This window comes from Pipistrellus kuhlii, unplaced genomic scaffold (assembly GCF_014108245.1).
Source record: "Pipistrellus kuhlii isolate mPipKuh1 unplaced genomic scaffold, mPipKuh1.p scaffold_m20_p_55, whole genome shotgun sequence".
Lineage (NCBI taxonomy): Eukaryota > Metazoa > Chordata > Mammalia > Chiroptera > Vespertilionidae > Pipistrellus > Pipistrellus kuhlii.
The window spans coordinates 1,639,353-1,662,780 of NW_023425557.1; the positions used below are offsets into that span (position 1 = coordinate 1,639,353).

At 51.5% G+C, this 23,428-nt stretch overlaps 3 protein-coding genes across 4 annotated transcripts; 2 read left to right on the forward strand and 1 right to left on the reverse strand.

Annotated features, from left to right (window-relative positions):
- Positions 1–587: 587 nt before the first annotated feature.
- Positions 588–3,612, forward strand: LOC118706821 (F-box only protein 46-like). The gene is given in 3 exon segments (XM_036416444.2): positions 588–817; positions 820–2,289; positions 2,291–3,612. Coding segments are annotated over 3 exon segments (1,812 nt in total). The 5' UTR covers positions 588–718; the 3' UTR covers positions 2,534–3,612.
- A 3,634-nt stretch (positions 3,613–7,246) lies between these two features.
- LOC118706831 (glutaminyl-peptide cyclotransferase-like protein) lies at positions 7,247–15,614 on the reverse strand. 2 transcript variants are annotated; one of them, XM_036416468.2, is made up of 7 exons: positions 15,345–15,614; positions 14,715–14,858; positions 13,510–13,791; positions 12,038–12,190; positions 11,844–11,943; positions 11,292–11,408; positions 7,247–8,018 (listed from the first exon to the last, which is right to left on the reverse strand). In XM_036416468.2, the coding sequence occupies exons 1-7, from the start codon at positions 15,552–15,554 to the stop codon at positions 7,873–7,875; spliced, it is 1,152 nt and encodes a 383-aa protein (XP_036272361.1). In that variant the 5' UTR covers positions 15,555–15,614; the 3' UTR covers positions 7,247–7,872. The 2 variants fall into 2 exon arrangements, with proteins under 2 accessions (XP_036272361.1, XP_036272362.1); XM_036416469.2 differs by lacking the exons at positions 7,247–8,018; positions 11,292–11,408 and adding an exon at positions 11,438–11,505.
- Positions 15,615–16,244: 630 nt separating this feature from the next.
- SNRPD2 (small nuclear ribonucleoprotein D2 polypeptide) lies at positions 16,245–21,955 on the forward strand. Its single transcript, XM_036416480.1, has 3 exons — positions 16,245–16,397; positions 17,725–17,904; positions 21,684–21,955. Coding segments are annotated over exons 1-3 (357 nt in total). The 5' UTR covers positions 16,245–16,395; the 3' UTR covers positions 21,859–21,955.
- Positions 21,956–23,428: the final 1,473 nt, after the last annotated feature.

Consider the following 23,428-nt stretch of genomic DNA (forward strand, 5'->3'; position numbering starts at 1 on the left):
TTTTATTTATTTTATTTATTTTTTACAGAGAGGAAGGGAGAGGGATAGAGAGCTAGAAACATTGATGAGAGAGAAACATCGGTCAGCTGCCTCCTGCACACCCCCTACTGGGGATGTGCCGCAACCAATGTACATGCCTTTGACCGGAATCGAACCTGGGACCCTTCAGTCCTCAGACCGACGCTCTATCCACTGAGCCACACCGGTTTCGGCTGAAGCCAGTTCTTAAGGGCCTTTCAGGCGTGGCCTCGGATTCCCCCTTCCCAACCGCCGCGCTCCTTCTGTGGGTTTGAGTCGATAGCGGTGGGCGGGGCTGGGGATTCTTGTCTTTTCAGGAACTGGCTCCTGGATGACCAATAGGAAAAGGAGGGAGCTGTCTGTCAGGTGGTATTTTCCCTGAAGGTTAAGGGCATGACAGCAGGAGGCCTCTCTAGGGCTGGAGCAAGCTGCCTTCTCCGCTCACGCTCACGGTGTTAAAAGAGAGGTCCCCGTCCCTCGGGCGGCCCCCCCTTCTGCTCCCCGGTGGCCAGGGGGGCAGGAACAGAGTTCTTGGCGGTCCCATTGGTCAGTTTCAGCAGGACGGGGTGGCACCGGGAGGGCAGGCACTTCCGGCTTCCCCATCTCCTCTTTCCCGTGTCCAGGTGGCCCGCGGAGCACGCCGCCATCATCCGGGTCCTGAGATGCAGTGATCCCCGCCCGCCGGCCGCCATCCCCCAGAATGGACCGTGGCGGCCTCCTGCCCTTCCAGCTCTGGTGCCCTCGGCCCTTTGGCACCTACTCCCAGAACCAGCCGCGCCCGCCTTCCACAGCCCTCAAGAGCCGCCAGCCTGTGCCGAGTCGGGCGGCAGGGCCGAGCCGGACCACGGGCCTGCCCACTCCGAGAACACGCCGCCCGCCTTGGCCACGGAGGGCCCCGGCCGCCCAGCCGGCCCCCTCCTCTCGGCAGCCGCTGCCGGCGATGAGGGCCGAGTCCTGCTGGACACGTGGTACGTCATCAAGCCTGGGAACACGAAGGAGAAGGTGGCCTTCTTCGTGGCCCACCAGTGCGGCGGTGGTGGCGGCCGGGCCAGCTCCATGAAGGTCAAGGGGCACTGGGGCAGTGACAGCTCCAAGGCCAAGCGCAGGAGGCGCTGCCTCGAGCCTACGAGAGCTCCGGGGGGCCGGGAGGGGCCCCCTGCCGCCCAGGGCGCCCCGGCCGCAGCCACCGAGGATGTGGACCTGCTCTCCGTGGCTGAGATGGTGGCCCTGGTGGAACAGCGGGCGGCCCTGGCCCTGCAGAACTACCCGCAGCCCGGCCCCCCGGCGCCCGTGGTCTTCGTGTCGGCAGAGCAGGGCGGCTCTGCCAAGGGGCTGGGGTCCGAACGGCGGCCTGGTGGCGGGGACTGCAGCCGTGTGGCCGAGGCGGTGGCTCATTTCGAGGCCCAGCGGGACAGCCCTCCGGCCAAGGGCCTCCGCAAGGAGGAGAGGCCCGGGCCAGGCCCCGGGGAGGTACGCATCGCCTTCCGGATCTCCAGCGGCCGAGAGCCCCGCGCGCCAGACGGCAGCCTGCCCAACGGGAGCGGGGGCCGGCCGGGCTGTGCCTACCCGGGCAGCCCAGGACCGGGGGCCCGGGCCAAGGACAAGATTACCTGTGACCTGTACCAGCTCATCAGCCCCTCTCGGGACGCCCTCCCTAGCAACGTGGAGTTCCTTCTGGCCAGGGCGGACGAAGCCAGCGAGGGGGAGGCCCCGGCCCCTGCCAGGCCCGAGGACACTCCCCCGGCGCCCCCTCCACCCCCCGCCCGGGACTGCGGAGCATCCGGCTTCCACGTGGACGTGGTGGTGACGGGCGTGGTGGACGAGTGCATCTTCTTTGGCAAGGACGGCACCAAGAATGTGAAGGAGGAGACAGTGTGCCTGACGGTCAGCCCCGAGGAGCCGCCCCCACCGGGCCAGCTCTTCTTCCTCCAGTCCCGGGGGCCGGACGGGCCTCCCGAGCCACCCCCAGCAGACTCGCCGGCCACTGCCCCAGGCCCGGAGGACGCCGAGGGCACGGCGGACACCTCCCTGTGCCGCCTGTACCGGCACGTGTCGCACGACTTCCTGGAAATCCGCTTCAAGATCCAGAGACTGCTGGAGCCGCGGCAGTACATGCTCCTGCTTCCCGAGCACGTGCTGGTCAAGATCTTCAGCTTCCTGCCCACCCGGGCCCTGGCCGCCCTCAAGTGCACCTGCCACCACTTCAAGGGCATCATCGAAGCGTTTGGCGTTCGGGCCACGGACTCGCGCTGGAGCCGAGACCCCCTGTACCCGCGACGACCCTTGTAAGCAGTGCCGCAAGAGGTACGAGAAGGGCGACGTGTCCCTCTGCCGCTGGCACCCCAAGCCCTACCACCACGACCTGCCTTACGGACGCTCCTACTGGATGTGCTGCCGCCGAGCCGACCGAGAGACGCCTGGCTGCCGCCTGGGTCTGCACGATAACAACTGGGTGCTGCCCTGCAATGGGCCTGGCGGGGGCGGGGGCCGGGCTGGCCGGGAGGAGGGGAGGTGAAGCCAGGGGGGGGGGGGAGCCACCACGCCCACCCCTCTCCGTGGGTGCCGAGCGCCAGGACCTGGTCACCAGCCCTACCTACCCCCAGTCCGGGCGGCGTCATCCCCCTCCAGACTGAGCCGCGGCTTGGGGGGGGGGGGGGGGGGTGTGACCTAAGAAAGCACTCTGACTGACTGACCCCTATTGGTTTTCTATTCTTAAGACCCAGGGCCAGGGACCCTCGTGGAGGGTGTTTTTTTAACTAGCATCTCAAGTTCCTTCTCCATTCAGCCCTAGCACCCTTCCTGCCACTCTCCTCCACCCCAGGGACCCACCAGCAGGGAGCAGACGGCAGCTAATTTTGGTACTACTTAAGGGTTCCCCCATCCTGGCCCCCTTCTGCTCCCCCCTAGCCACCCACCTCCATTCTCTGTCTCTGGAGCTGTGTTCTCTCCCAAGAGGCTGCAGCACCCAAGGCTGCCACCTTCTAACCTGCGCCAGGGCTTACCACCTCTTCAGGAATTGGGGGCCGTTCGATCACAGATCAGACTGGGTACGTCTCATGGCAGCCTGCCATTTCTACATGTTTTCCCCACTAAAACAATAAAAATCAGTTTTCTCCTTAACCTCAAGCAAGTAATCTCTCCACTTCCCCCAAAGGGGAAGGAAAAAGAAAGTTGAACTCTAAAAATTTCCCTCCTCCCGTTATTTAAGCTATTTTACCATCACCACCGCTTAAAAAGAAAAAAAAAAAAAAAGCTGTGAAGCCCTTTGCCTCGCTCTTGACAGCGTGGGGGGCCAGGGGGCAGGGACTGTGGGTTTGAATTTGGTTGTTTTCCTTCCGCTCTGGGTACCTGTTCGGGCTTCAGGGTCTCCACCCTGAGCCGTGTGTTTCTTTAGAAAAAGCCTTGGTTAACTGAGACCTTGATTCTTCGGGCAGTTGGGTCTGGGGTGTTTTTGTTCGTTCCGTTTGGGCTCTGTTTTTTGTTGTTGTTGTTGTTCTTGTTTTTTCATCCCTGTGGTTCTGGAAGCCTCTGGCGTGTGGCATCTGACCAGTTTTGAATTGGTCCTTTCTATAAAATCTGTATTTATAAGGCTGAGCACAGACTGGTTTGTATATTGTTCAGGGAAGGGGGTTTGGGAGAGAAGGGAGTCCTGGGTCCGAGCATGGTGAGATGGGAAAAGCTGAGAAAAGGATCCTTAGCCAAGTCCCTTAGCATGAAATTATTTTTGACTCTTCATCTGTGTCAGTTTGGATTCAAATCTCAAAATAGTAGTCGCTTAAACAAGATAGCTTTTATTTAGAAACCCAAGTCATCAGGAACCCATGGTCCAATACGACTGCTAGAACTCCAGCCATCACCATTTTGCAGGGAGGGAAACCCCCTTCCTCCTGGGAGCACTACACTATACAGTAGGTCCTCAAATTAACAGCATTTCATTCAAGGTCATTTGCTTCTCACTGGTCAGAACTTAGCCAAATGGAAGGGCTGCAAAGGAGACTGGGAAATGTAGTCTTTTAGCTGGATGCTTTGTGCCCAACAAAAGAACTCTTACTAAAGATCCCTATAATGAAAGTTTTAAAATATTCACTTATTTACTAAATAAAAAGGGATTGAGACATTTAAGAAATTAAAGTATAAAAGAAGAGGGGAAAATGGATTTTGAGAGGCAGCTAACATTCTTTGATATTCTTTTTTCTTTTCTTTCTTTCTTTCTTTGATATTCTTATCAGGGAATCAAAATGTCCAGAGAAACTAGGATATATCCATAGAAGTTATTCAATGCTTAGACTTTAGAATAAAAGAGACCTGGGTTTGAATCTCAGTTTGGTTTTACGGGACTTCTGTTCCCTGTGGAGGGAAGACCAGACTATTGGGACTCTGCTGCTGAAAATATAAGTTAAATATCAAATAGCCAATAAAATACGGCTCAGGATACACTAGGCCATAAATTTAAAGGAAAGGTACATGGGGCATTTGCTGATGTGGACAAATGGGTTTCCTATTTGTAGCCTTATTGGGGCAGGCAGAAGTCAAGGCCAAAGCCTGCCCAAGGCGATAAATCTAATAGCTGAGATCCCACTGAACCAGAGGCTGAGGTAAGGATGACCCAAAAGATTGTAGATGTTCTGAACGCTGAGGGGAGCACAAGACCAAAGAAAGAAAAAGGTGGACCGGAGAATCGGCGGTCGTAGGCTGGCTCTGGCGTGGGTTTGCAGGTAGGTTTGCATCAGTGATGTTTCCCAGGGTACTTCCAGCCGAGATGTCTCGCAGAAACAAACACGAATCCTCTGGTGTAAGAAACTGTCACTTAGAGTCCCCCACACATAATTTTCAGACAATGAGTTGTTTAGAGTCAAATGACCAAATATGCATGGAAATACACCAGCAAGGGCAAGAAACAACAGAGCAAAAACAGGCTTCAGATGATGAGACTCCATCACAGATGAGAATACAAGAGCTTGCAAATATATGCAAGGAACTTAGTTAAATAGCCTAGCAGATATGAAAGAAAAAAACCCACAAACATATAACCAAAAGTAAAAACCCAAGTGTGGCTCAACAGCAAATTAGACACAACTGAAGATCATTAAACCAGAGATAAATCCACAAAGTAGCAGACAAAAGTTTATATAGCCTGGCTGGTGTGGTCCAGTGGTTGGGCATTGACCTATGAGCCAGGAAGTCGTAGTTTGATTCCTGGTCAGGGCACATCATCAGGTTGCAGGCTCGATCCCCAGTGTGGGGCGTGATTCTCTCATAGATGTTTCTATCTCCCTCCCTCCTTTCCTCTCTGGAATCAATATATTCATTTTTATTTTAAAGAAAAGTTACAGAGGACAGAGTGAAAAAATATTTAATTGGCATTACAGAATCAGAAGCAAGGACAGTACAAAGATATTTAAAGATGTTCCTTATTCCAAGCTGGTAAAAAAAAGCGATACGCCCAACAAGTCAAACAGGATGAATAAAATGTAAAAGAAAAAAAGGAAGAGTAACCATGTAAGTCGGTTGGTGTAAAAAAAAAAAAAAAAAAAAAAAACGAAGAAATATACCCCTAGACACACTGCAGTGATCTTCAGCAAAGGATTTCTCTGAATCTCTATCTTAAAATGAAAAATGAGAATACTGATAATTCCTCAAAAGACTGGCGTGATACGTCTCGTCCAGAGCGCTCAACAACTGCTTACAAGAATATACCTCGTGGCCCCTTCAGAGCCTGAGGCTGGGGACCCGGAATTTGGGGGACACATGGAGCTGGGGAAAGGAGCATCTTGCCCAGCAGCAGCAGCAGCCTCGTCTGTAAAATGGAGCTCACAGTCCTTGTTCCGGATTCATGCAAAAACTGTTCATCAGGCTCCTTGCCCAGTGCCTGGCGCATGGTACACTCGACCAAAGTGTCTAGTAGGGAAACGGGCCAGGGATGTAACCTGCTTCCCCTCGTATGGAGATGATGTCCGAGTACCTCTGGATGACTGTGAGGCTAAGGGGACGTGGTGGCCCACAAAAAATGAGCAAACAGGGATCTCCACGTGGTCTGAGACCCTCTGGCTGTTGTCTGTCCATTTCCCTTTCTGAACTCTGGACTTCCGCCAGTTCCACCTCTAAGAGGCTATTAGTCCGTCCATCCACCCACTCTAACTTGCATCCAATTAAAAGCCTCAGGAGGAGCATTTTTTTTTTTTAATATTTTATTGATTTTTTTTCAGAGAGGAAGGGAGAGGGATAGAGAGTTAGAAACATCAATGAGAGAGAATCATCGATCAGCTGCCTCTTGCACACCCCCTAATGGGGATGTGCCCGCAACTAATGTACATGCCCTTGACCAGAATCGAACCTGGGACCTTTCAGTCCGCAAGCCGACGCTCTATCCACTGAGCCAAACCAGTTTTGGCAGGAGGAACTGCTTTTTATTAACAATCAGTTGGTCCCAAATGGGTGGCTTGGAAGGGAGGTAGGACATGGCATGGCCCTGTGTAAGAATCTGTAAACAACTTGTTCATAAGTTTCAGACCCAACCCCCTCATTTGCAAAATGAGAACCGAAATCATGCCTACCTAAGGGTTTGGGAGGAAACTGAGTTGCTATATATATATATAAAGTGCTCATGGTGCCTGGCCTGTGGTAGGAGCCCGATAAATGTCAGTGACTGGCAGAATGTGAATCGAGAACCTTCTCTTTATCCTCGCATTTGATATCCTAAGTTTAAGCTCTTGAATTCTTGAATCTTGAGCCGTGCGTTGACTCAGGCCAATCAATGCTCACCTTTACTACCTAATAACCCTCCAGGTCTCCATCAAAGTCACAAAACTAGGCCCTGGCTTGTGTGGCTTGGTTAGATGGCATCCCATCACTGAAAGGTTTCTGGTATGTGCCCTTGACCAGGAATTGAACCCAAGACCCTATGGTGTGCAGGCCAATGCTAATCACTCAGCGACACTAGCCAGGGCGTACGTAGTCTGCCTTTTTAATAAGTACTCCAGTGGAGTCTGAAAATTCACTGGAATTGGAATTATACCCACCATCTCGCACTCCTGTACTCATAAAAGAGACAGGATGGTTTGGTATAACTAGTTTGCAGTGACTTCTGGCCTGTATTATTCCTTCCGTAAATATACCAGTGTTTCCCAAAGTATCTTCTGAGGTACCTCGTTCTGTGAGGTGCTTCCCCAAAAAGGGGGTTCCATGGTGAAACACTTGGAAAAACAATGCACTGCCTTACCATTGAAAATTCACATTGTGCAATGAACTCATTTAATGTCTCACCCTCCTTCCTTGGTCCCTTTTTTCACGCAACACCTATTATGGTCGTTCTGCAGAATGTGTTGCAGAAACACCAGATTATTGCCTGCTGGGTCTGCAGAACCTGGAGTTCCCAAGTATTGGCTTCCATCTCCTGCTCCTGCTTGCGAGCACATCCACGTGGGCTCCGGGTTTGGACCCGTAGCAGTAACGAGGCTGACGCTGTGGAGAATGAACTGCCCCCAAAACAGCCCCAGAGAACTCACTGGGTTGGGTGGTGGTGCTGGTCCATCTGCCAGTCCATGCTTTGCCGACTAAAACCAAGAATAGCAGTTGCCCATGCGAACTTTTCCAGCCCAATGTCTCCCTCGGAGCAGGACCCAAGCTCTTATTCCTGTGGCTCTCACCCACAGCGGCCTCTTCCGTCTCTGAAGAGTGGCAGCTTGAGATACTCAAAGGAGAGAGGGTCTTCCAGGAACAGCACAAGCAGAGCCAAAGGCATTTCTTAGGACGAGCCAGCACACCAGAGGTAGGCCCAGCCTGAGCTCCGCTGGCTCCGAGGCCCCTGCTACACATTCCCTGCTCGGTCTTTTCCTTCAGAGTCAGCCCTGCGGGCTAGAGCCCCAAGTATTCGGCCACGAACACGGCGAGGATGCGGCTCAGGTTGTGTACCGTAGGGGGGTGCAGATTGGCCTCCGAGTCGTCAGCGGTGTGCCAGACAGAGGGGAAGGGTGTGGAGATGAGGTGGAGCACCGGGACCCCTGAGGAACAGAGGGAAGACTCAGGCCCAGGCTGACCCAGAAGCCTAGGCCCAGGCCTCTCCTCCCCCTGGAAGTTAACTCTGTTCTGGCGCTTGAAGAACTCTGAACAATCGCTCTAAGTGCATGAGGGTACATGTTAGTTTAAAAATATGTATCCAGCCAAAACCGGTTTGGCTCAGTGGATAGAGCGTCAGCCTGCGGACAGAAAGGTCCTGGGTTCGATTCCGGTTAAGGGCATGTACCTTGGTTGCAGGCACATCTCCAGTGGAGGATGTGCAGGAGGCAGCTGGTGGATGATTCTCTCTCATTGATGTTTCTAACTCTCTATCCCTCTTCCTTCCTCTCTGTAAAAACTCAATAAAATATGTGTTTTTTAAAAAAAAAAAAATGTATCCAGCCGAAACTGGTTTGGCTCAGTGGATAGAGTGTTGGCTTGCGGACTGAAAGGTCCCGGGTTCGATTCCGGTTAAGGGCATGTACCTTGGTTGCGGGCACATCCCCAGCGGAGGGTGTGCAAGAGGCAGCTAGTCGATGATTCTCTCTCATCGATGTTTCTAACTCTCTATCCCTCTCTCTTCCTCTCTATAAAACATCAATAAAATATATATATATTTAAAAATATGTATCCAGTATATTGTTTTCATAACACAAATTAAGAGAAACTCAACATTTAATGCGTTATGGAAAGGCCAGGAGAAAGGACAGGGGTCTGACTATCCTCACCAGGTTTACTTTACCCGCTTTTTTTCTCTTCTTTACCAATAGTTAGCACTTATAGCACTTGTTCCATTCCAAGCCCTCGCATAAGGCCGTACATCACAAATACACACCATTTTATCCTGATGATAACCCTTTAAGGTGGGCACCCAAACCACAGCCTTTTACAGATGTGGACACAGGCACAGAGGTAGGCAGAGTGATTTGCCTAAGATCCCGCCTCCAGTAAACAAGTCAGATTTGAACCCAGGCCATGTGTCTCCAGAGTCTGTGCTCGTCTCCCCCCTCATTTAAAAACCTTTTTATTGATTTCAGAAAGGAAGAGGGATATCAATGATGAGTCACATCAAAGATGAGAGTCATTTATCAGCCGCCGACTGCATGTTCCCCACTGGGGATTGAGCCCCCAACCCAGGCATGTGCACTGACCGGGAATGGAACCGTGACCTCCTGGTTCATAGATTGATTCTCAACCACTGAGCCATGCCAGCTCTTAACCACTGTTCTGCATTGGGTTCCTGTCCTCAGAGCACTTCTCTCTGCATTTTTCCAGATTTGCTAAGTATCGGCCGCACCACTAGACCGGAGGCAGGTGTATTCTGGTGCATCACTGTATCCCTGATACCTCGCTCAGTACCTGCCTCAGTACCTGATTCATTGAACAAATCAATAAAAAAGATGTTATAGTCCAGCTGGCATGGTTCAGTGGTTGAGCGTTGACCTATGAACCAGGAGGTCACGGTTCGATTCCCCATCAAAGCGTATGCTCAGGTTGTGGGCTGGATTCCCAATGTGGGTTGAGCAGGAGGCAGCGGATCAATGCTTCTCTCTCATCATAGATGTTTATATTTCTCCCTCTCCCTTCTTCTCTGCAATCAATAAAAATATGTTTTAAAAAGAAGGTGTTGCCCTGACCGGTTTGGCTCAGTGGATAGAGCATCGGCCTGTGGACTCAAGGGTCCCAGGTTCGATTCTGGTCAAGGGCATGTGTCTTGGTTGCGGGCACATACCTAGAGGCAGGAGGCAGCTGATCAATGTTTCTCTCTCATTGATGTTTCTAGCTCTCCCTTCCTTCCTCTCTGTAAAAAATTAATATATATTAAAAAAATAAATAATTTAAAAAAGGTGTTCTAAGGAATGCGTATTTGTTGAATAAATTACAGAGTAAGTATTTTAAAAGCAGTTTTTAGCACTTACTATATGCCAAGCACTGTGGTGGCAGGCATTTCATATTCCTAATCTTATCTCATCCTCCCAACACTTGATTATGAATATACACATAGATGTGGTTTTTTATGTGTAAATCTCTTCATTTTCCCAGAAGAGACGGGGGCTCAGAGAGGCTACATAATTTGCCTTCGGTTAACGGGTGCTAAGTGGCAGATCCCAGAGCTCAGACCAATTCTGAAACCTGCCATCTGAAAACCTCGACCAGGTGTCTTCCACCCTAGCTGTGCATCTGGTCACCTGAGAGTTTTGCAAAAATAGCCCAGAGGCCCCAGATGGTGACTTAGTGGGTCCAAAATGCGTTTGGGTATTCTTCTGAGCTGCCAGGGCATTGAAAGTCAAAAGCTACACCCTAACGGGTTTGGCTCAGTGGATAGGGCCGACGCTTGCGGACTGAAGGGTCCCAGGTTCGATTCCGGTCAAGAGCATGTACTTCAGTTGCAAGCACATACCCAGTAGGGGGTGTGCAGGAGGCAGCTGATCATTGTTTCTCATCAACGTTTCTAGCACTCTATCCATGTCCCTTCCTCTCTGTAAAAAATCAATAAAATATATATATATTTTTAAAAAATAAGTCGCCCTGACTGGTTTGGCTCAGTGGATAGAGCATTGTTCTGGGGACTAAAAGGTCCCGGGTCGATTCCGGTCAAGGGCATATACCTTGGTTGTGGGCACATCCCCAGTAGGGGGTGTGCAGGAGGCAGCTAATCGATGATTCTCATTGATGTTTCTAGCTTTTTATCCCTCTCCCTTCCTCTCTGTGAAAAATCAATATTCAATATATTTTTTATTCAATATATTTTTTAAAAAGTCAAGAGCTAGAAGAAACTGCAATTACTAAGACACAAAATTAACAGCTCACATCTCTCAAATGCCTGTTACGTGCCAGACACTTGTCCAAGAAAAGCCTTTACATTTTGTATTAGCACATTCAACCCCCTCAATAAGAGAGGAACTGAGATGGGGCTATTATCCCCATTTTATTTTATTTATTTTTAAATATATTTTATTGATTTTTTACAGAGAGGAAGAGAGATAGCTAGAAACATCGATGAGAGAGAAACATGGATCAGCTGCCTCCTGCACACTCCCAACTGGGGATGTGCCCGAAACCAAGGTACATGCCCTTGACCGGAATCGAACCCGGGACCTTTCAGTCCGCAGGCTGACACTCTATCCACTGAGCCAAACGGGTTTCTGCAATTATCCCCATTTCAAAGAAGAGGAAACCAAGGCACAAATAGGTTAAGCAACTTGCCAGCAGCCCCCTCCCTGGGAAGGGGTCAGGGCCTCCGTGGACGTCCGCCCCCACGGCCCCCGCCACAGTACCTCTGCGAAGGAAGGGGATGTGGTCATCTTCCACGGAGCCGGGGGGCTCCCCGGGCTGGAAGTACATCGCTTCCTGGGGGTGAGCCTGCAGCAGGTTCAGACGGTGCAGGCGCTTCTCTGGAGGGAGTGGGGATGAGGAGCAGAAGTCAGTGCCCTCGGGGTCAGAGGTTCTGCTCAGAAGCCAGCGGAGGGCAGGGGGTCTGAGGGTGAAGCACTGGTCATCCGGCGTGAGAATGCATGTTCGTTACCCCTTCCTGCAGCTGAACCATGTCCCCCGTCATCATTAGCATCATGCCCTCTTTACAGACAGGAAACTCTCAGGATGAAGCCACGTGCCTGAGTTCACACAGCTGGTAAGGAGAGCCAAGATTCGAACCCACGGCTACCTGGCGCCCTGTTTATAATCACAACTGCTGTGGGGTCTGTTTGTGCCTTGCTCTTTGTATCAGTGCCTTAGAGAGAAGGCTGGATGACCTCTCCGAACAGCTGCCTGCCCTCCCCTCCCCTCCCACCTGCATCCAGGCTGGAGCCTGCCTCCCCCGTCACCCTTACCGATGCTCCTCAGCCGATGGAACCAGCGGGCTGTGCGGGGGAAGTGACTGTAGAAGGTCGGATGAGGGGCTCCCAGGAGATCAAGAAGCATAAAGAGCTCCTAGGGAGAGAGGCCGGGACTAGAGACGCCGGTGGGATGCTGCCAACCTTACCTCCCCCCTCCCTCCCCGAACCCAGGGGGGCCCTGGTCTTACAATAGCCTGGATCCGGGTGGGGCCGGGACTGTGGGGCGCAGACTCCATGAGCTGGGCCAGGTGCCGGGAGCCATAGAGGGAGTCCCTGGGTCCCCACTCCTTCAGCGCCTCTTCGCCGTCCAAGAAGAGCAGCTGCAGGGTCACCGGGGCTGCCTGTGGGAGCTGGTGCTCAGTGTCAGCCCTGACCTTGACCCACCCCCACTTCCTGGTCCTCGCAAAGCTGAATGGGACAAACTAGGTCTCCTCACTCATACAGCTTAGACTCTGAGCCAGACTGCCTGGGTTCAAAGCCTGACTCGGCTGCTTCCTGGCAGTCATGGGTAAGTTACAGACTTCTCAAAGCATCAGTACCCTCATGTAGAAATGGGGTTAAAAAAGAGAGAGAGAGAGAGAAAAAAGAAAGAAATGGGGTTAATAACAGTTCTATGTATAGGGTAGGATTCGAACCAGTAACTGGTACGTAGTCACTGACGGGTTAGCTCTGATTATCATTATTCCTCTAGCCCGTTTAGCAAAAGAGACACACCCAGAAATGAATAATTATACAAACAGCGAAATTCGGTGGAGACAAATGCTCCCCAAAATTATAGGGTCCGAAAAGAACACAGGAAGAGCGTGGAGGGTAATTGGTCTGGGGGCATGTCCGGTCTGTTAGAAAGACGTTTATACTGAGGGCAAGTGGGAGCTGGCCTGGCAAAATGGGTCAGTGGGAAGAGAATCCCCAGGCAAGGAAGCAGTATGGACCAGGGCTGGGCCAGAGAAGGGGTTGGAGAAAGTTTGAGAAGAGGCCAGGGGGCATGGGCTTCGGGGCACTGGAGCATGAGGAAACCAGTGTTTTTATTCATTCATTCCACTTATTTATTTATTTTTCTTCCTATTTCCACTCATTTTAATTGACATCCTACTTCGTTCCAGGCAATACCTTGGGCCCAGGGAATAGAGGAGAAACAAAAGCAGCCAAATCCCTGACTAGATGGAGTTTATGCTAGTGCGAGACAAACAAATCAGCATAAGCACCACAAGCCACGGAAAGGCCTCGTTGAAGAGGTAACATCGGAATGGACACCTGAATGAGGATGGGAGCCAGCCAGGAAGATAGCTGAGAAAAGCACATTCTAGCCAGAGCAAGTCCACATGCTCCCTAGGAGTGATTCTTGTGGGTTTGAGGTACACAGGAGGAGGCAGCTAGGTAGGATGAGCGAGGGGCGAGGGGTAGCAGATGAGACCAGATAGTGGGATGGGGCCCACCTCACCAGCCGCTATGAAAACTCTCTGGCTTACGCACAGAATGAGGTGGGGGCCATGGGAGAATTTGGGGCAGAGAAGGGACAGGAACTGACATGCAGGAATTGGAAAGATCCCGGTGGCTTTGTATGTGTAGTGGTGACAGGAAAACAAGACCAGGCAAGGGAGGGTGGTGGCTTCAACCAAGGGAGCCCTCCCTTCCCCCCTCCCCTCCCCCCACTCCTCACCTGATCCTTGGTTCTCCTCAGTTCCTGATCCAGGGCCTGGGCCAGCTCCAGTAGCAGGGCACAGGGCACAGCCGAATCCGTGGCCCCCACAAACGGGGCTGGCTCCGATGGGAAGAGCTTCGAGTCATAATGGCAGGCGAGGGTGAGGTGACGGGCAGCCCCCGGGTCCAGTGTGGCCACCACATTGGCAAAGTCCAGCGGTCCCAGGGGCGTGGAGGCTGTGAAGGGGTCCAGCTCCACATGCCAGCCTGCCGTCAGGGTCCGCAGAGTGGCCTCCAGGAACTAGTGGCAAGAGAGTGGGGGTACTGGGGAGTATATAGGAAAAAGGGGCCTTGTGACCTGACCTCACAAGTCCCACTTTAGTTGTAATCATTCCTTTCCCACTTCTGCTAAGCACCTACTAAGTGCCATGGAATGACCCCACCTCTTGATGCCAAGACTAACCACACACAGCTCACTCCTCAAAAGCACCCACTGTGTGCCAGGCCCTGCTCTAGGAACTCTGTGGGGTAGGGACCATCAGGGGCTCAATTCAAAGCTGAGGAAACTGAGGCTCAGAGAGCTGAGGGAACTACTCCGGGGTCACACTCCAAGGGGCTGAAGTGGGATTTGAACTCAGGTAGTGTTCAAATGACTCTGGGTTGCTTTCTGGGAGGCAATATAGAGACCAGCCAGCTCTGGAGCCAACCTGTTTGGATTGAAACAGTAGATACACCATTTTACTAGCTGTGGGAGGTGGGCAAAAAAATGCCCAACCGCTCTGGGCCTCAGTTTCCCCATCTGCATAATGAAGGTCACATTGGTACCCATTTCATAAGGCTGTAGTTACTTGTGCCAAGCACATAGTAGGCTTTGGGGGGGGGGGGCAGTACGGAGGGCAGGACAGCCTGGTAGTCTCTCTAGAGCACATGTGTCAAACACAAGGCCCGCGGGCCAAATCTGTCCCGCCAGGCCTTGCAATGTGGCCCGCACCGCGCTGTCATCACTGCACTCCGCTGCGTTTCCATCACAATGACAGTTTATGACTGTTCAGTAAACCATTCGGCCCGCGATTTAGGCTGGATTTTAGATTTTGGCCCCTTCTCTGATTGAGTTCGACACCCCTATTCTAGAGTAAGATTAGCTCCATTCACTTTGGATCTTGGGCAGAATGCCTATTCCCATTCCCTAGCGGCCTGAGGGGTCAGGTGTGAGTGACCCTTTACCTTTCTGACTTGGAGATTGCCCGGGCTGCCCGGCGTTCGCACAACCAGCAGGGGGCGCAGGTAAGTGTTCCAGAGCCGCCGTGGGTCCAGTTGCCCCACCACCTTCCGCATTCGGGCTTCGGGGAGGCTCGCGATCAGTGGGCCCTTGGGTGGCGGGGTGGGATGGGGAAAAGATGAGCGGAGCGTGACAGCAGCCCCCATTCTGATCCTAACTCGGGGCGCCGTCGCCCCTAAGAAGGCCCGGCTCCTTTTCCTAATTGCAGGTTCCAGCATCAGAGGTTTCTAGGATAAATCCTAGTCACAGGAAAAGTCCCTCTAAGCCCACCCCCTCCATCCTACCCAAATCCTGATAGAGAAATCGAGGCCCAGCGAGAGGAAGGGACTCTTCCAAATAGATGACTTTAGGATTAGAGCCCAGGAATCCCAGTTTCACCACTCCAGACCCTTCCTCTTAAAGGGGAGCCACTATTACAGAACAAGCCTGAAGCCTTATTCCATTAACAAGGGGCATGCGTCCTAAAGACCACAGCAGCATCTGCAGCCAGGACGTGATAAAGCCACCTCCACTCGAAACCTTAGGTAAAGGGAAGAGAGGGAGGGGGCCCCCGTGGTGCCCCCGCCGGGCCTCACCCGCAGCTCCCGGCCGGGCGGCAGCTCCTCAGTCCCGCGGTGCCAGCCGCTCCAGATGGTGTAGAACGCCGAGGCCACGGCCAGCGCCAGCAGCAGCAGCGGCAGCTGCTGAGCCCGCGGGAGCAGGCGGCGTTTGGGCGGTGAAGGTGGCTGCAGGAGGCCGCGTTCCCCGGGCCGTAGCCGGGGCCGCCCGCGGCCGCCTGGACGCATGGCAGCTTCGCCCAGATGCCGGTCCCGGACCGCGGATCGAATTTAGGCCCAGCCAAGTCCCACCCCGTGGAATTACCGGACCAATCAACAACGAGAGCGGCTGCAACATCCCGCCCTCCCGCGAGCAGTGGAGCCAATAGGGACTCTCGTTCTGAGGACACGCCCCTTCAGCCTCTCAGGGGCTTAGGCGACGATTCCCCAGAGAGTTACACAACCCTAAAGGGAGCGCGGGAGGCGGAGGCTCCGCCTCAGCGTGACAGGGGGAGCCAATGAGAAGCGTTTCATCTTGGAAAACCGTCGGCATCCGGGGTGCAGGTCCACGCCCCTCCCGGATGTGGGCAAAGCTTTGGTTTCGTGGAGTCGGAAAGATCAATAGACAAGTGAACGAACCGTCCCTCCCTCCCCCCCCAGAGAAAGGGGCGGAGCCTCTCCCTGAAAGAGAAGAGCGGATTGGCTTCTCGGAGACCGCGCCTCCGAAGAGAGGCCGGCGGGCATTTAGAACTGGCGCGCCCTTTCCCTCCCGCCACCTGAGCCGTTCTACTACACAATGGTTTAAATAGGGCCCGCCTTCCTTCTCTCCCCGTTGCCGTGAACATCTCACCCTGAATGACCCTGAACCACTAAGCAATGCTTTTACCCCAACGCTTCTACCGAGGAACTGAATAAACCCAAGGCGGGCTCCCGGGACCCCCTAGGCCACACCCACACCGCTGGCTGGGTTTGCGCAGGCGCCCACGGAAGTGGGGCCGCAGGAAGCGGAAGTCCCGCCCCTCTGGCGCTTTCTCTTCGGAGGCCGACGCAACGCGGAGGGGAGCGTTTGGAGAGTGCCACCACCGCCACCATGTGAGGCCGGCGAGGCTTAAACGGCGGGAGTGGGTGGACGGTGTAAATCTGGCTGCTTTACGGTTGGGAGGGAGAGGATGGGCAGAGCGAGGCGCGGAGACGGAGATTCTGGCGGGTCGCGTGGGGTTCTTGTTCTGTTGAGTTTGAGAACGCGCGTGGGGCTTTTGACGGCTCCCGAGTTCCGGAGCGGGAACAGCTCTCTCTCAGATAACGGGCTGGCGGCCTTTCCAAATCATTAGTCTTCCTGGGAAGTGAATTTTAAGAGGGAGCGATTTTACGAAAATGCGGAATTGTGGGAATTACGACTTGAGATGAGGGACTATTCGGATAATTTGAGCTGGAGACCCAATTCGTGACATTTTTCTAATAATGAAACAGGAATGATTTTTAGCTACTTGCCCACTAAGCAATTACTCAAGTGCTCATATATCAAGCACTGCTTTACCTACCTGGCGTCTATCAATCAATGAATTCCCCTCCCCAAGAGAAGTCCTCTTGCTGCAGCTTATGGGGAGGGAAGAGGCAGGTGGTGAATGTAACAATAATAAACAGGTAAAGTATATGGTGTGTTAGGTGGCCAGGGCTATGAGTAAAGAAACGAGAGAGCAGAGTAAAAACAATCCTGATGTCCATTTTGAGAGACAGTAACTTAACTATCGCAGAAGGACACATGGAAAGAAAGAGAGAATGAATCACAGATACCTGGGGAGGCATCCAGGCGGAGGGGAAAGCAAAGGCAGAGGCCTGGGATTAAAATTTGCCTAAAATCTTAATCACCCAGGAGGCCACTGTGGCTGAACAGAGTGAAAGGGCTGGCAAAAACATTAGATTTTGCTTTTTACACTGATAGGAGCCCTGAGAGGATTTTGAAGAATGAGATGACGTGACTTAGGTCTTGGGTCCATAGAGCATTCTCGGGCAGTGTAGGGACCAGTAAGACTCTAGGAGAGAGATGGTGGGGGTTCGGGACGCGGTGAGAGATGGTTGGATTCAGGATATATTTTAGAGGCAGATGACAGGGGTTGCTGACGGGTTGAATGGAGGGTGTGAGAGAGAGAATAGAACCCAGTTCACATCAGTTTTTGCTGGAAGAGCTGGGAGGATGGTGTTGCCATGGATGGAGATGAGGGAGGCTGTGGATGGAGTGAGTTGAGGTGTGGGGCGTTGTGGAGCTCAGGGTGTGCAAGACCGGAAGTCTGCTAGGCATCCAAACGGTGGTGCCATGCGAGGCCTGAGGAGGGTGGGTGAGATGGGGAAAGGCTGGGAAGACACGGGAGCGTGGCCACCCGAGCTCTCTCACCTGTGGGTTTCCCACTCACCCACTCAGGAGCCTACTCAACAAGCCCAAGAGTGAGATGACCCCGGAGGAGCTGCAGAAGCGGGAGGAGGAGGAGTTTAACACGGGCCCGCTCTCCGTGCTCACGCAGTCCGTCAAGAACAACACCCAGGTGCTCATCAACTGTCGCAACAACAAGAAGCTCCTGGGCCGCGTGAAGGCTTTTGACAGGTGAAGGCTTTTGGAGGGGGCCTGGGGAGGGGGTCTGTCCAGGCCCGGAGAATCAGGCCCTGCATTCCAGGTTCCTCAGAAGCCAGGAGAGTAATCACCTTAAAACCCGAGGTGTGATTCTCTCTTGCTGCCCCTCCAGCCGTACAATACGGGGGTTATGGGCTTCTACTTAGGAGCCAGTCCTCGTGGGTTCATGTCCCAACTCTGTCTCTTAGCAGCCACCTGACCTGTGACAAGTGACTGTCTTGTCTGTACAGTGGCAGTAACCGTGGTAGTTGCATAGGTTCAGTGGCTTGATACACGTAAAGTGTGCACTGTACCGGGTACTGTTGTAGGCTCTGGAGACACAGCAGCGACTAAAACAAACATGGTTCCTAAACTCGGAGCTTGTTACAGGTAGGAAAGCCGACGGGGATTGGTAAGTTCTACGGAGAAAAATAAAGCCAGGTGAGAACGTGGAGCACTGGGGCAGGGGGTGCTGTCTTTTTTTTTTTTTTTTTTTTTTTTTTTTAATATATTTTATTGATTTTTTTACAGAGAGGAGAAGAGAGGGATAGAGAGCTAGAAACGTCGATGAGAGAGAAACATCGACCAGCTGCCTCCTGCACACCCCCCAACGGAGATGTGCCCGCAACCAAGGTACATGCCCTTGATCGGAATCGAACCTGGGACCTTTCAGTCCTCAGACAGACGCTCTACCACTGAGCCAAACCGGTTTCGGCCAGGCGGTGCTGTCTTACTTTGGTCATCAGAAAGGCCCCATCTGAAGAGACAGCAATGAACAGACCTGAGGAAGATGAACAGGCAATCTAGGGATCATGCCCTCCACCAGAATTGAACCCAAGACCCTTCAGTCTTAGGGCTGACGTTCTAGCCACTGAGCCAAATCTGCTAGGACTGTAATTTGTATTTTTTAGTTAGCGCTTGTAAAATACTTTCCTCACAGGGGTGTGCTGAGGCTTAATTCTGGAACATTTTGGCCACTGGCTATTACGTGACCATGAACAAGTCTTTTCCTCTGAGCCTCACTTTCCTTTTGAGTAAAACGGGAATAAGGACAGGAAGTGCTGAGCACAGGAAGGAGATAGACCTGGATTGGAACACTGGCTCTGTCACTTCCAAAATGTGTGACCTGGGGTGAGCCACATCATCGCACTGTGTTCGGCTTTCTGCTGTAGGAGCGAGAGGTGACACTGGTGTTTACCTCCTGGGGTGAGATTTTTCTTTCCCCCCGTTTCCTCCTCTAGTCACATAAACCTCCTGCCTCTCCAGCCCTCCCAGCCTCCCAGCCTAGTATGAATCCTGCCACATTTGAATCTGGGAGTGACCTGTCATGATATCATAAAATTGAAATCAATTGTTTTTTGTTGTTAATCTTTATCCGAGGATATTTTTCCCATTGGTTTTTCTCTTTTTTTTCTTTCTTTTTTTTCTAAGAGAGGGTGGAAAGGACTGGGGTATCGGGAAGAAAAAGAGAGAAACATACTTGTAAGAGAAACACATCAATTGGTTGCCTCCCATATGGGCTCTAGTTGGGGCCAGGGTTCGAACCTGCAACCCAGGTACATGCCCTTGGCCAGAAATTGAACCCTCGACTCTTCAGTACGTGGGCCAACAATCTAATCACTGAGCCATACAAATCAGGGCATAATCAATTGTTTTTAAAATAGAATCTTCCCTATGCTCTTGTGCATCTTGTTTTTCACATATAACAGTGGTCTGAGGAAGTCAGCTAGGGTGTTTTCAACTTCCTCATTTATTTTCTTAATTGTGTTACTTTCTTGAGTGAGCAGAGCTTGTGTTGAGGCAAAATTAAAAAGATGCAAAAGGTACCCAATGAAAGGCAGATCTTTCCTCCCTGTCCCCCAGTAGCAGTCTTCAGGATCTCACCATGGCTAATTTCTCAGGTCTCTTCCCCAAACATTATTTGAATATAACGTCAGACATAAAGATGGATGAGCTGAAACCGGTTTGGCTCAGTGGATAGAGCGTTGACCTGCGGGCTGAGGGGTCCCAGGTTCAATTCCGGTCAAGGCCATGTACCTTGGTTGTGGCCACATCTCCGGTAGGAGGTATGCAGGAGGCAGCTGATCAATGTTTCTCTCTCATCGATGTTTCTGACTTTCTATCCCTTTCCCTTCCTCTCTGTGAAAAGCCAATAAAATATATTTTAAAAAAAAAGATGGACATAGCTCAGTAGTTGAACATCAACCTACAAACCAGGAGGTCACAGTTCAAGTCCAGGTCAGGGCACATGCCCGGGTTACAGACTCAGTCCCTAATGTGGGGCATACAGGAGGCAGCCGATCAATGATTCTCTCATTGATGTTCCTATCTCTTCCTCTTATCTTCCCCTCTGAAATCGATAAAAATATATTTTGTAAAAAATGGAGAAGAGTACTTTTTAGTTTATTTTTAAATCACTGCCAATAGCACGGAACAGTTTTGTTTTTTGTTTTCTTGTCATTAATCCTCACCTGGGGATATTTTTGGGAATCCAGCCTGCAACTGAGGTGTGTGCCCTTGACTGGAATCGAACCCAGGATCCTTTAGTTCGAAGGCTGATGCTCTATCCACTGAGCCAAACCGTGTAGGTCAGCACACAGTTCTAAGCCTTGGCTTTTTTCTCTTAATAACAGTCCAATGAAAAGTTTGCTTCCAGCCGAAACCGGTTTGGCTCAATGGATAGAGCGTCGGCTTGGGCAGTGTTTTTCAACCTTTTTTGGGCAAAGGCACACTTGTTTCATGAAAAAAATCACGAGGCACACCACCATTAGAAAATGTTAAAAAATTTAACTCTGTCCCTATATTGACTGTATATAAAGTAATTCTCTTGAATAGGAATCAAATAAACACAAAGAAAGTATTTTATAATTACTTTATTATGAAATATTAAGTAAACAAAATAGTGAAAAATTATAAAATTCTTGTCTTGTCTGCACCTACGGCACACCAGCGGTTGAAAAACGCTGGGCTTGGGGACTGAAAGGTCTCGGGTTCGATTCCGGTCGGGGGCATGTACCTTGGTTGCGAGCATATCCCCAGTAGGAGGTGTGCAAGAGGCAGCTGATCGGTGACTCTTTCTCATCGATGTTTCTAACTATCTCTAACTATCTCTCTCCCTTCTTTGTACAAAATCAATAAAATATATTTTTAAAAAGTTTGCTTCCAGCTTGTCCCCTGAGTCACTCCACTGCCACCAATCCCTAGGAGTCTTCTAGGATTCTGCATTATACAAGCAAGTGGGGTTAGACTTCTACCTCACCCCCCCTTTTTCCTACAAAAGGTAACTTTCCATGTCTGCTGTTCCCCCTCTGCCTTTTTCACTCAACAGGATCTCCTGGTGGTTACTCCATAGCAAGGCACAGAGCTCCCTCATCTTTTTTTCTCTACATTTTCTTTCCTTTTTCTTTCATTGATTTCTGAGAGAAAGGGAGAGAGAGATCTTTCTCTGTCTCCCTTCCACTCTCTAAAAATCAGTGGGAAAATATCCTGGAGTGAAGATTAACAACAACAAAAAGCACGAGAGGGACCGTTTTGTTTGCCTTCATTCTGTGCCAGGCCCTGTTCTAAGTACTTTGCAAGAATGCTGTGTTGGTTCATTTAATCTTTCCAGCAGCCCTATGAGGTGGGCACCGGGAATGTCCCCGTGTTAGAAGAGGAAACGGCACAGGGGCTGGCGCCCTCCGCCTCAGCCTGCACGGAGGACTGGCAGTGCCGCTGCAGGAGAGCCGGTCAGAGGCTGCCCCTCACCGGGACCTCCCGCCCTGTCCCCCCAGGCACTGCAACATGGTGCTGGAGAATGTGAAGGAGATGTGGACCGAGGTCCCCAAGAGCGGCAAGGGCAAGAAGAAGTCCAAGCCCGTCAACAAGGACCGCTACATCTCCAAGATGTTCCTGCGCGGCGACTCGGTCATCGTGGTCCTGCGGAACCCCCTCATCGCCGGCAAGTAGGGGCGCGCTCCCTGCCGCCACCTCACTCCCTGCCCTGCTCAGACCTGCCCTGCTCAGACTGCCCCGACCTGAGAACAATAAAGTCCTGTTTTGTTTTGTTTTTTCTAGTGGCATCTGTCTGTCCCCAGGGCCTTGTGGGCGGGACGGGCTTGGGGGAGGGGGCCGGCTGAGCATGGGGCCACACGCTGGGATCAGGACCTCTCTGAGCAGATGAAGAGGCCCTGTCTCTGCTCCTTTCGTGCCTCAGTTTCCCTGTCTGTGAAGTGAATTGGACAGAGTGCTTTTGCTCTTTCCTGTTTAATCTTTACTAGCTTCTCATTACCCCATCTCTCCCTTCTTCCTCTGAATGAGTCAGCCTTGCTTGAAATTTCTTCTGGTCTTTTTTTCTGTTTGTTCAGTTAGATCAACATCCCCCACTGTTTACTTTGTGTCCAGCCTTGTGTTGCAATCCTGGGGACACAGCAGTGCCTGAGACAGCCCGGGGCTGATGGGAAGAGATACATGTTTAAAGCAGTTGGTACTCAAAGTCCTAACCAAGTAGCTCAGTTGGTAGTGGCATCTCAGTATGCCAAGGTTGCGGGTCCCATCTATAATTAGGTCACATACAAGAAGCGACCATGAATGCATCAGTACCGTATTTTTCGGACCATAAGACGCACCAGTTTTTAGAGAAGGGAAATGAAGAAAAAAAGATTCTGAAACAAATAGTGTCCTAAAATATTTTATGTGCATTAAAACCCAACATCACAGTCATAAACACATGTAATCAACCCTGTAAAGTAAACAGTAGCATTTAGAACCATTTTAGAGCTGGGCAAGTAAAAAAAACTTTTTAAAGTATATGTGTAGGCTATATTTGGACCATAAGACGCAGGGACTTTTCCCTCCCACTTCTGGGGGGAAAAAAGTGCGTCTTATGGTCCGAAAAATACGGTAAGTGGAACATCAGATCTGTTTCTCTTTTCTCCTCTCTCCCTCTCCCTTCTCTCTGAAATCAGTAAGTACAGATTTTTTTTTTTAAGTGTCCAATAACCTCAAGTGATTGGTTCTATGTGTCTACCTTTCCCTGGCCACTCACTATTTCATGTTTTCTCAATGTTTATCTCTCCCTCTCTCTAAAAAAAAAGTTTAAAAAATGTTTATAAGAAAAAGCAACCATGCTGTCACCTGCTGCACTGTTAGGCTGTCAGCCCTTGGCTCTCTGCTGTTCAGACTTCCAACAGCTCTGAGCAGGCAGTTCCTCATTACCTCCAGTTCCCAGGAGAGGTGGCTGAGGCACAGAAGTGTCGCTTGCCCAGGGACACCCAGCCAGGAAGTGGTGCTGATCAAACCCATCCTGCTCCTGAGCCTGTGGCTTCACCCTGAGCTCTGCTGTCCTCCAAATTACAACCAATTACCATCAAGGGGAATTCTCTAGCAAATAGAGAAAGGAGGGCCTTACTGTTTTCCTCCGATGCACACACATCACTCTCCCCCAGCGAGATCTCTGTTCTGTCTCTGCCTGTATCTCTGTTCTCAGGGCCTAATGCCAGGTGGCGCAGGAGTTTGCGGAACTAAGGTCAGGACCAGT